The sequence below is a fragment of the Elephantulus edwardii genome, unplaced genomic scaffold (assembly GCF_000299155.1).
Source record: "Elephantulus edwardii isolate Elephantulus edwardi_28Jun2011 unplaced genomic scaffold, EleEdw1.0 scaffold00224, whole genome shotgun sequence".
Classification (NCBI taxonomy): domain Eukaryota; kingdom Metazoa; phylum Chordata; class Mammalia; order Macroscelidea; family Macroscelididae; genus Elephantulus; species Elephantulus edwardii.
The window spans coordinates 4,787,678-4,800,423 of NW_006399974.1; the positions used below are offsets into that span (position 1 = coordinate 4,787,678).

A 12,746-nucleotide genomic window follows, 5' to 3' on the forward strand; every position below is an offset into this window, starting at 1 on the left:
TATGAGAACATGTCTGTAATGACCTTTTGCTTTCTTCATGAATGATAACTTTAATGACATTCCACAGCTCATTTCGTCTTATTTAAAAAATTTTTTTATCGGGAAAAACATATTGGGGGTACAAGGAGGTGAGGGTTAGGGGCAGAAGGGTGAGGATGGGCCAGAATGCAGTTGCAGAGCTGCACAGTTTGGTCGGTGTGGGGAGCAGGTGAAGGAAATTATGAGGGTCCAGTGGGGACCAGATGCTACAAAGGAATGACAAGCATTTTCCAATAGTAATTAAACCAACTGTCTTATTGATTTGGGAGCTCATTTTGTCTTTAATCATTAGTGTTCTATGCCTACAACCTGTTCATGAGATGGTTTTTAAATTCAGGTGAGATAGACTTAAGGTTGTATTTTGTTTCTTGTGGATTTAATTTTTTTAGTTCAATATGAACTTGCATATGAATAGTTGATGGTCTATTCCATAGTCAGCACCTGGCCTGGCTTTCACAACTGATAGTGAACCTCTCAGATTATTCTTTTCACAGATGTAGCCAGGGATACATCCTTTCTCTATATCTTTTCAATCTGTATGCCAAACAGATTATTTGAGAAGCTGGACCGTATTAAGAAGAATGGCATCAGGACCTGAGAAAAACTTACCAACAACCAACATTATGTAGATATTGTTTGCTAAAAGTGAGGAGGACTTGAAACACTTGTTGCAGAAGATCAGAGCCTACAGCTTCCAATATGGGTTGTTACATCTCAACATCGAAGAAACAAACTCTCACCACCAAACCTATAGACAGCATCATGATAGATGGGGAACAATGATTATCCTTGACATGAGTAAGTAGGAAATCAGAAGACAAATAGTAACGAGAAAATCTGCTGTTAAGGACTTCTCCAGAATGATAAAGAGCAATAATATCAGCCTAATGACTAAGGTGCACTTGATCCAAGTCATGACCTTCTCAATTGCTTCCTATGCATTTGAAAGCTGGACAATGACTAAGATTACAGAAGAAGAATCTGGGCCACTGTAGAATTGAATTGTGCAGCTGTCTGTTCTGGAGAAAGTGAAAAGCAGGACACTCCTTAGAGGGAAGGATGGTGAAACGGTGTTATATACTTTGGGCATGTGGTTAGGAGAGGGTAATCCTTGGAGAAGGACATCATGCTTGAAAGATAGGGTCAGCACAAGAGAGGAAGACCCTAGACAAGATGGATTGACATAATGACTGTGGCAATAGGGTGTCAGAAATGGTGAAGTTGGCTCAAGATTGGCAAGTCTCATAGCTGTTGTTCATATGTTTGCTATGAGTTACAGTTGACCAACAGCACATAACAGCAACAATAAGAAAATATAAAGTGAAACTATTCGGAAGCCTATAATTCGGAAGCCAGATAATTTCTCAAGCAATTGTCATGATTTAGTCTGCGCTTTAATTATGTAAAAACAAATACAAGCATAGAAGGGAGAAATATTTGTAGACAATGCTTATATTTGAAGAGTAAGAAAATGTTCATCTCTGTGTGTGTATCCTTTTTAAAAAAATTTGTTTACTTACAAAGTTTGCATATTTTGTGTCTCATACAATTCTTCATTCACATTGTGTTTCATATAACTATTCTCATGCTTTCTGTTTTATAAGATTAATCACCCTTGTACTTTGCCCATCATTACCCTTTTTGCCAGATCCTTACCATTTCTTTCTCCCTCCAACTTTCACCCACCAAACTGTGTAGTCCTGTGGTTTTGCCCCTACACATCATCTTCCCTCCTGCCTTGAGTTCCCTCCCATACATGTATCAGTAATTATCTATTTTTACAATAATGGTTTTATGCAGTATTTGTCCTTATAAGACTGTGTTAGTTCAATCAGCATAAGGCTCTCTAGCCTCTCCCAAGTTAAATAGTCATTTTTTAAACATTGCTTCTGAGTGGGGGGTGTGTGTGTGTGTGTGTGTGTGTGTGTGTATTTTTGATGCAACAAAGCATAGAAAATGCAAGTCCAGCAAGCAAAGAAGTGAGCTCACATCTGGCCTTCAGTGTTTTACTGAAATAGCAGCCCTAGTAATGGCTTTTGTTAAAGGTTGAAAGATTAGTTCAGAAAAGGATTTTCAGAGTGACAAAATAACAAATACTCGTGTTTATTTGATTCTTGGTCATGGCAAAAATAACTGTTTCTGAGATAACTGAAAGAATAGGCTCTCCTAACAAGAAGCTACTTTCATTGCAACTTATTTTTTCCAGAAAAACAAAACCAAACTCAGACTCATTGCATTCCAGTCAGAACCTTCGATGGTTTTTCAAAGGCTGAGCACTGCACTGGAGGAGATTATTCTTCTTTCTCCATCAGCACAACTGGTGTATTCACACCTCATGGCTTTGGGTTGACAGCACAAATACCCATCACTAGGCCACCAAACCTCCAGAAATATGGGAAAGGAAAATGTGTATTAAGGAGCCTTATTTTCCATTTCATACTTCTCCAAGGTACTGAAAAGCTACAATGTCAGTCTGGAGACTAAGGTACACCTGGTCCAGGCCATGATCTTTGCAGTTACTTGCTATGCATCAGAGAGCTGGGCAAAGACTAGGAATAACAGAAGGAGAGTTGATGCCTTTGAGCTGTGGTGCTGGAGAAGAGTATTGAATATACCATGGACTGCTAGGAGAACAAACAAGTTCATCCTGGAGAGGGTGAAGCCAGACTGTTCCTTGGAGGAAAGGATTCTGAAGCTCCACCTGCTATACTTTGGGAATGTTGCAAGGCAGGATCAGTCATTGGAGAGGGACTTCATGCTTGGGAGAGTAGAGGGACAGTGCAGGAAAGAAAGACCCTTGATGAGATGCATTGATTCAGTCACTGGGGTAATAGGGAGAGGTGTGTCAGAGTTGATAAGATTGGCAAGGGATAGAGCAGAGTTTAGGGCTGTTGTACATAGGGTCACTATGAGTCACAGGTTGATTCGACAGCACATAACAACAATATATCTTCATGTGGAGGAGGATTTAGTATCTCTTCTTCTAGATTCTTACCTTTAAAAGAAGAGTATTTACCATAAAAGAAAACCCTCAACGAGTGACCACAAGAGTAGACTTAAAACACAATGCAGATTGAGAGGTTAGTACAAGATCGCTTGTTATTTGTACCATTGCTTTAAGTCAGAGTCTATTGACAGCACCTAACAACAACAACAACAATTCCCACCATTTAAGAAGTATTAGTACATGTCCACAATTAAGGGAAAGAACCTTGGATCTTCTTCTACAAACCTATAGCTATTCCCAGACTTGGGAAACAGAGAAATAGACAAACAAAACCAACCCTAGACCCGTGCATCCTGTATAACTGGAACAAGGGGTCCTGGTGGTATGGTGTGTTGTCTCATGCCCTGTTAACTGAAAGTTCAGTGATTGGAATTCATCAGGTATTCTGATAAAGAGAAATGAGGCAGTATTCTCCCATAAAGATTTCCTCTGAGACAGGATGGATGGTGATTGTGTAGAAATCAACTTAGTAGCAGTAGATATAACTGTAATTTTGTTTTACTGCCAAATTCATAATGCTGGTATACTGCCTTTATTTTCTTACCTTCCGTTTTGTGTTGTCTTTGGCCACATAAATAACACTTTTAAGGTCGTCAGTTATCTTCTTGTTAAATTTAACCTTTTTTTGAATTAATTCATTTACCTCATATAATGTGACTTAGTTGAATGGATTTATAGATGACCTAATTTATATCATTTTACCTAAGCATTCACAAAATGAACATGTAGACTAAAGAATTTTTAAAAACAGAAGCAGCCCATGATTAACGGTGGTGGTGCCAGCATAATAAATAAAAAATACCAGAGCTGATACTTACACTAGGAACTTTTCCTTAGCTCCAATACAAGGCAAAAACAATGCGTCACCCAGACCTATTAAGAAGTCAGCCAACATCTTCATGAATTGAGTTTATAAAGAAGAATGTTGAACTGTGTGTCCTAATGTGAGTAAAACATGGTTCCAAACCTCAAGATCTCAGTTTAATAGAGAGATAATCTTGTAAAATAAAAAAGCAGTATAAGAACTGTAACTGTAATAATTGTATCAAGTGTGGGAGATACAGGTTCTTATTGTTCCATACCATCATGCAACACTATGAGCAATAGGTCAACACCTTGCCCTGTTCTGCTCTATCTTTACCATCTCTGTCATGTTCAAACTCAACGTTGCAGTCACTGTGTCAATCTATTTTATTAAGGACCTTTCTTTGCCGACCATCCATCTTTCGCAGAATGATGTCTTTTACCAAGTACTGGCCCCTTCTGACAGCTTGGATAAAGTACATAAGAGGAAGTTTCCCCATACATACCTCTAAGGCACACTTTGGTTGCACTTGCTCCAAGTCAGGTTGGTTTGTTCTTTACCAGTTCATAACAAAGTACTCTCTGCCAACACCACAGTTCAAAAGCACTGATTCTTCTTCATCATGCACACTTTCGTCTTTAAACTGAAACCATGGCTCTTTAGCACTTTGGAGAGATTCTTGACAGTTGATTTCCCCAATGCAACAAGTCTTTTGAACATTGTCAGGATTAAAAAAATAGCACAACTTTGTAGATAGACCCCATTACATGATCTACTCCTACCCACGTGGAACCTTTTTACCAGCCTAGAAATACTTTTTATATCTTCTTAATCATTCCTCATCTGGTCTCTATCATTAGTGTTCCGTGTTTTACATCTATTCTTGAGATGGTCTTTAAATTCAGGTGAAATAGACTCAAGATCACACTTTTGTTCTTGTCGCCTTGTTTTAATTTTCTACCATTCAGATTTGACTTGCACATGATGTCAGATGGATTTTGGTTGAAAGCAGAGGATACCAAAGGGATGTCTATCTGTGTGCCATTGTTTATGCAAGGGCATTTTACTTTGTGGATAGCAATAAATATTGAGAAGAATGAGAATCCCAGAATACTTGATTATACTCATGTGGCAACTATACCTAGACTAAGAATCTATTGTTCATATTGAGGAGAAAAACAATGCATAATTTAAAATTTAAAAAGTGTGTGTCAGGGCTCTATCTTTTCTCCATTAAAATCAGGAAAACTGTGGTCAAAGCTGTATCCTTTCTCCATACTTATTCAATCTGTATGTAGAACAAATCATTTGAGAATCTGAACTTTATGAAGACGTATGTGGCATCAGGATTGGAGGAAGATTCAAGAACCTGTATTATGCAGATGACACTACTTTGTTTGCTAAAAGTGAGGAGCACTTCTACTTGCTATAGATGATCAAAGACTAAAGTCTTCAACAGAGGTTACATCTCAACGTCAAGGAAACAAAAGTCCTCACCACTGGGTCAAAAGGCAGCATATAATAGAAAAAGATTTAAATTGTCAATGATTTCATTTTGGTTCTATAATAAACACACTTGGTACTAGCTAGCAGTCAAGTCAAGATAGTAGCAAAAGACACATTGCACTTGGAAAATCTATTGTCAGGGACCTCACCAAAGTGCTAAAGAGCAATGATGTCAGTTTAAAGACTAGGCGCTCCTGGTCCAAATGATCATCTTTTCAATTCCTGCTATACATCCAAAAGTTGAATAATGATTAAGGATGACAGAAGAATTGATGCCCTGAGTTGTGGTGTTGGAGAAGAGTACTGAATAGTCTATGGACTGCCAAAACAACAACTAAAAAAACCCCATAAACTGAAAACCAAATTAGTCTGTCCTGTGTGACCATAATACTCCTTATAGGCAAGGATGGTGAAGCTTTGTCTCACATACTTTGGGCATATTGTTGCGGGGGGGAGTGCAATTCTTGGAGAAGAACATTATACTTGAAAGGTGAAGGGCCAATGTAGGAGATGAAGACTCTCAGTAAGGTGGATTGATACAGTCACTATAACAAATGGGCTCAAGCATATCAGAGATAGTGAGGATGGCAAGGAAAGGGCAAAGTTCAGCTCCATTGCTCATGGGATTGTTATGACTCATAGTAGTATTGAGGGCCCATAACAATAACAATTCATTCCTTTTCATATTCTTCACTCAAGCTACTGAGAAATGTTACCGCTGTCCTTAGCATTAAACTTATTCTCATAACCTCTTATTCTTACTCTTTGATGTTTTTTCCAGATGGATGCTGAGTTCTTTTAGGTGAAACTGTAAATTGTCAAACTGTTTGGCATGAACTCCTTCAAATGGGGAAATCTGTTGCTATCCAAAACCCCATGTTTCTATGGTAGCTGTAATCCAACAGCAGCACAGCAGGAGAAAGATGGGCAATATCTTACCATGAGATTTACAATCTCAGAACACCTGCTGGAGAATCAGCTATGAGTGGTTCCAGCAATGAGAGTGACTGACCTTAAATTATATTTTTTTTTATCCCTAGTAAAATGTGTCCTATATTCTTATGTTTTCAATCTATATGCAGAACAGATTATCTAGGAAGGTGAACAGAAGTGCGGCATCAGGATTGGAGCAAGACTCATCAACAACCTGTGTTATGCACATGACACAACCTTGCTTGCTGAAATGGAGGAGGATATGAAGTGTTTCCTGCAGAGGGTCAAGGACTGCAGCTTTCAGTATGGATTGAAGCTCAACATCAAGAAAACAAAGATTATCATCATTGGGCCAACTGGCAATATAATTGATAGGTAGTGAAGAGATTGAGATTATTAACAGCTCTAGTTTACTTGGCTCCACAATCAACACTCTTGGTACCTGCAGCCAGGAAATTAAAAGACTAACTGCACTAGGGAAAGTCTGCTGTTCGAGACCTCTCCAAAGTACTGAAGAGCAACAATGTCAGTCTGGAGACTAAGGTTTGCTTGATTCAGGCCGTAGTCTTTGCAACTACTTGCTATGCATCAGAAAGCTGAACAATTACTAGGGATGATAGAGAATTGATGCCTTTGAGCTGTGGTGATAGAGAAGAGTATTGAATATACCATGAATTGCTAGGAGAACAAACAGGTTCATCTTAGAGAGGATGAGACCCAGGTGCTCCTTGGAGGAAAGGATTCTGAAGCTTATTCTGCCATATTTTGGCCATGTTGCAAGGAGGGACCAGTCCTTGGAAAGGGACGTCATACTTGGGAGGGTGGAGGGACAGCGCAACAGAGAAAGACCCTCAATGAGATGGACAGATTCAGTGACTGGGGTGTAGCGGGGGTAGGTGTGTCAGAGACAGTAAGATTGGCACAGGATAGAGTAGGGTTTAAGCTGTTGTACATAGGGTCGCTATGAGTTGCAAGCAACTCGACAGCACATTACAACAACAACAACAATCCCTCTATTTTTTTTACATCCCTTCCCCACTATCATCCCCAGTTTGTTGGTGTCTCAGGTGATTTTGTTGTTGTTTATTTGGGTTTATTTTTTAATGAGAAAAATCTTTGCTCTCTTTGCTTGGCAGGTCATTGGTATTACAAGGGAAGCTTAAGCAATTATTGATGGCTGGATTCCATCCCCAGAGTGGAAAATAGGTGATATGTGGTTAAGGTTGAGAATCAGTCTATCATCATTCTCTGAGAACTGCACTAGAATCTTTGTTTTTACTTCCGTTATTAACAGATTTTGTTTCTTCTACCAAATAGGAATCCTGCAAAGATTATTTCCTAGTAATTTTCCTTAGGGAATTGAGCTGCCAATCCAAAAGCTGGACATCTCTGGTGGTTTGAATTAACCAGCTACTACATAACATAAAGATATGCTTCCTTAGAAACCCAGTGCATGCTCAGCTATCACTCAGTTCTTACTTGAAGGCAATGAGTGTGAGTCAGTTTGTACGTGTATGGTTTGCAATGCTGCCAACACAGTGGATTCTCAGAAGAGTTTTGTTGAATAAATAAACCATTGAGATGTACACATTTCTACGCTCTTTTGTGAGCCAAATTTGAATTTTCAATTCAGTTCTGTTCTCTTCGACTTAGATTCCTTCAAGCACTTTAGATTCAAGATTTCCAATGGGGAGTCCATTGTAGGTTTTAAATTTGCCTCTCCTTTTGGGTGGTCTATATTGGCAAATTGAATCATTCTTATCAAGTCACTTGAACTGGAACTATTAGCATACATTAGTTATTTCTTTTCCTTACTCAATTTATCAGGCAAGTCCTGATAAATTCTTTGAAACAATGGTCATTTTCATTTTCTTAAGTTTTTCTTTTTAAAATTTTGAAACAATTTTGATTACCATAATGGTTTGCAAGGATATTATACAATGTCTCTAAACTGCCCAGAAATACTATTCAAGTTTTGCAAAAGCTTCCAATAATGTCTTCATTGCAAAAGCATCTAAGCCGGGAGGATTACATGCTGTACCCAGTTGACACGTTGCTCAATCCTTCTTCACTAAGTCAGTTCTTCTGTTTTTCTTTGAAACTATATCTCTCCCCAGAGTTATTAAGTATTCTGAAATGGAGATGATTAATTTATATTATGCTTTTGTACTTTCACTGAAAATCTTTCTCTCTCACTCTCCCTCTATCTTCCTTTCTCTCTCTCATTGCCATTGAACCTACTCAAACTTGACCCCTCACTAAACATCTGAGATTATAAATTGAATGGAAGGAGATTGCCTTTCTCCTGTGGAGTGGCTGATGGATCCAAACAGCCTGAGAGCTTAGCAGTACAACTCTGTTCAGACTTTGTCACCAGAGATTCCTTCACCAGTATATATGCATATTTATTTAGCTGATGTCACAGTGCTTTCTGGGTTGTGTTGCTCAGAGAAAGGTCAGCAGTTGAATTTGTTAGTGAAAGATGAGTAGTCTACGCCTATAATGATTTACAATCTCCAGAGCCCAATGAAGGGTCACTATAAATTAGAATTGAGTTGCTGCAGTAAGTTTGGTTTTGCTTTTTTGAAATGATACCAGTATTTTATATTTTGATCTATGCTGCTGTTGTTATATACCATGGAGTCAGAACAGACTAATAGCTGACCCTCTGGTGGGTTTTCTGAGGTGTTAATCACAAGGGAGGAGATGCCCATCTTTCTCCCGCAGAGCAATTGGTGTCCTTGAACCACGTGCCTTTGGGATTGCAGTGCAGCTTCTTGTCACTAGGCCACCAGAGCTCCCATTCTGATCTATAGATAAATGATTTAATGCAAATATATTCTTTTAAATTAGGGGCCCAACACTTCACTTGGTTGTGTCTATTACTTGGTTCTTTATGACTTGAATCCTTTTGTGTGTTTTCTTTTTCCTTTTTTCAAAAAAATAATACATTTTGATAGAAAAATGTTGCAGAAGTCTACCAGAGACTTCTAAGAGTATCAAAGGCCAATGACCAATTCGTATATTAATTCCTTGCCTAGCAATTTCCAATGGTATGTTATTGTTAGGTGCCATCGAGTCAGCTATGACTCATAGTGACCCTATTAACAACAGATCTGAACCTAGTCCTATCCTGTGTCATCTTCATCATCTCTGGTATGCTCCAGCCCATTGTCAATCCATTTTGTTGAGAGTCTTCTTTGACCCTTTACTTTCCCAGCATGATATATTTTTCCAATTACTGGCCACTCCTACAATATACCCAAAGTGGAAGATGATGTTTCATCATCCTGGCCTCCAAGGAGCATCCTGGTTGCACTTCCTTCAAGAATTGTTTGTTCTTTTGACAGTCCACAGGATATGCAGTACTGTTCTCTACCCCACAATTCAAAGATATAAATAATGTAAATCTGAATCCAAAATTGGCTTAAGGCACAAGCCTTGATGACAAATTCTTAGGAGATGAATTTTGTCTCGTTTCGCTTTTCACTGAGGGCACAGAACTTAGCAAGTTTTTAATTTATGTGTTTTTAGAAGAGGATGAGGGCGGGCCCACTGTTTCTCATTTCAATTTGCATGAAGGACCCAAGGCCTTATCTTTTAGTTCCACATGTTCAAGTTCCTTCCCTTTCCCCAAACTCCCTCCTCACTCAGGGCAGGGTCAGAATTTCTGCTTAAAGCTCTAGTGTTCATTTCTTCTTTATTTCTACCATCCGAATATTACCTTGTACGTAGCATTAGTAGGTGTTGGTAGTGGCAGTTTCCATGTTATTTCATATACTTGTATTAGCTGGCGATGGATTGTATTTCACTCAAGTAACAGAAACTTTAATAACTGAGCTATATCAGAATTTCTTTTCTTATCTGTTCAGAGGTAGATGGTCTTCTGTGTTTTTTGTATGGTTCTTCTTCTTCTTGTTGGGTGCTATCAAGTCAACTACAACTGATATCAAGCCTCTGAACAATAGATTGGAGCCTTGCCTATCCTGCACCATTCTCACCACCTCAGCCTTGCTCAAGACCATGATTACAGTCAGTGTGTCATTCCATTTGCCACAGTCCCTGATTATTTTTTTTAGGATGTGCCTTTTGGCTTTTTCTCTTAAAGTGGCTCCTATACATATGTCTCCTGCTAGCTGCCTTTCTCTTAGATCTCTGCTTAAGGTAACCCCACATATTATAGAGTAAAACTGCTTGATAAAAGTTTTCTTGGTTGTGATCTTTATGGAAGCAGCTTATTGGACCTTTCTTCCATAGCCACTGAGCAGGTTACAGCTGTTTCTAGATTATCAGCTGATTGCACATTGCTTATGCCGCCCAAGTACTGCACCTGTGACACAAATGTTTTTAAGACAAAAAAAAGGATGAAGGTAAAAGGCACATGCCAACTAGAATGCTTTTCCTTTTTATAACACAAGAATATAATAGGTGTTTCCTATTAAGTCTATCCAATTAGGTTTGTTTACTTCTAATTGGCTGAACTAGGTCGTTTGTTTTTCCATGAGTGCAGTGATGTCTAAGGAAGTGAGTATTTTTTTAACAGGGTACATTATCATTCTAAAAAAATTGGGTTTTCTGATAGCAAGGAAGAAGGGAAGAATGAAAACAATCATAAGGTAAATGACTAGTGATATTTACCACATAGGTATAGGGCAAGAACTGGAAGTCTTTAGTGCTTTTTCACTGTAGGTAAGCCATTCAGTTCCCAAGGGGGAAAAAATTGTTCAGCCTCTGCATGTTGGAAAAACAAGGCACTGTACTTCCATAAAGATTTAGCAACCATGGAAATCTAATAGACATTTATAGTTCTGTTCTGCAGGGCTACTATGAGTCACAACCAACCGTGAGTGGCAATTTCCCTTTAAGTTTTTAGGCTGATAAACAGAGATAGAGTCTCAATTTCTGGGGGTCAATCCATAATGAAAATATGTAACCTTTTGTTCAAAAAGCAGGAGAGAAATAAAGAAGTAGTAAGATAAGCATTTCTTCCCCCGCCCCCGATACTCTCCTAGGCTAGCAGTGAAACTCCTACAGACTATGCCACTAGAACTTCCTTTGATATGTTGTAGTGCTTTTAATTTACTGTTCAAGGTAATTTTAATTTTTTGTTACCTTGAGCTCTGGTGACATAATCCTTAGAGAACTGCCCTGCCAGCCAAAAGGCCGCACCTCTTAGGTGATTCAAAGCTCCCAGCTGTTCCATGAGAGTAAGATAAACAATTTCCTCCTGTGCAATTTACAGCTTCCCAGAACCTGCTGGAGTGTCAGCTATGAATTGGTTCAACTAGATAGCAATGATTTTTACTTTCAATGTTATTCTAAGGGAATTCTGAAGGCACAGTCCACAAGGAGTTGAGCTGATAATTTTCCAAGGCTCCTCCTCTGGTCAAATCTGCCAGCAGGTCTTTGGGAGAATGATGAGCAACCACTTCCCCTGGGATTTACAAACTCAGAAATATGCTGGAGAGTCAGTTGAGTTGGTTCTGACTTGATAACAATGACATGTTTTTAGTTTAATGTCATTCTAAGTGAAGGAAAATACAAAAATTATTGACATACATTTTACTGTACAACTTTACATCATGCAAAGTCAATTTTAATAGTAAATGTAGTGTCACTATGAGTCGTCTACAACTTGAGGACGCTACCAAGCCAAATGTGGTTGATTTGAATCTGGAGCCCTCAGACCTGGTTTTAATTGTTTCTGGTGAAACATTCTTCTAAGTATAGAACTGATATGTCCACTTTGTGTACAGAGGTAACTCATGGTTGCTGTGATGCTGAACACTGACACTGGTGTGCCAAATGCGATAATGGTTACTCATGATGGACAGTGTTTGGTGGAGCATCTTGATTAAAACAAGCTTGGAAAGAAGAGTGGCATCCACTTCTGAAATAGCTTGCCTCCAGAAACTCTATGACTGTGGAGAAAGGACGAAAGTTATACAAGTGTTCAGGTCTTTTGTTCATAGGGTCGCTATGAGTTGTCTACAACTCGACGACACTTAACAACAACAACAAAGGACATTTAATAGTATAAAAAGCATTGAATAGTAAGCATATCTAAGCATTGAAATGACTTGGTCTATATTTTGTGGCTTTGGTGGCATAGTTTGTAGGGCGTTGTATTGATAACAAACACAAAGGCTACATCTCTCGGGCAGTTTGAATCCACCAACAGCTCCTAAAGAGAACGATGAGCTATCTCCTCACCTCCTCTTGAGCAATTTACAGCCTCAAAATCCCAATGAAGGGTCAGCTATGAGTTGGTTCTGATTCAGTGACAATGAGTCAGTTGAATATACACATTGATTTTGTTCTTACAAAATATGATTAGGAATCATGGAAAGATTCTCTCCGTGGTTAGCAGTGAAACTCTCTACAGACACCACCATCACCAGAGCTCCCTTTATTCTTACCAAAATAATGGTAACACTGCCTAAAACTAGCTCAACT

At 38.7% G+C, this 12,746-nt stretch overlaps 1 protein-coding gene across 1 annotated transcript in view; it reads right to left on the bottom strand.

Moving 5' to 3' along the window:
• LOC102850942 (epithelial chloride channel protein-like) overlaps positions 1-12,746 on the bottom strand; it is a 112,822-nt gene that overhangs the window by 2,626 nt on the left and 97,450 nt on the right. The window contains exon 15 of the mRNA XM_006898233.1: positions 3,591-3,665. Within this exon, the coding sequence (XP_006898295.1) occupies positions 3,591-3,665 (75 nt within the window). The remainder of the gene's footprint in view (positions 1-3,590; positions 3,666-12,746) is intronic.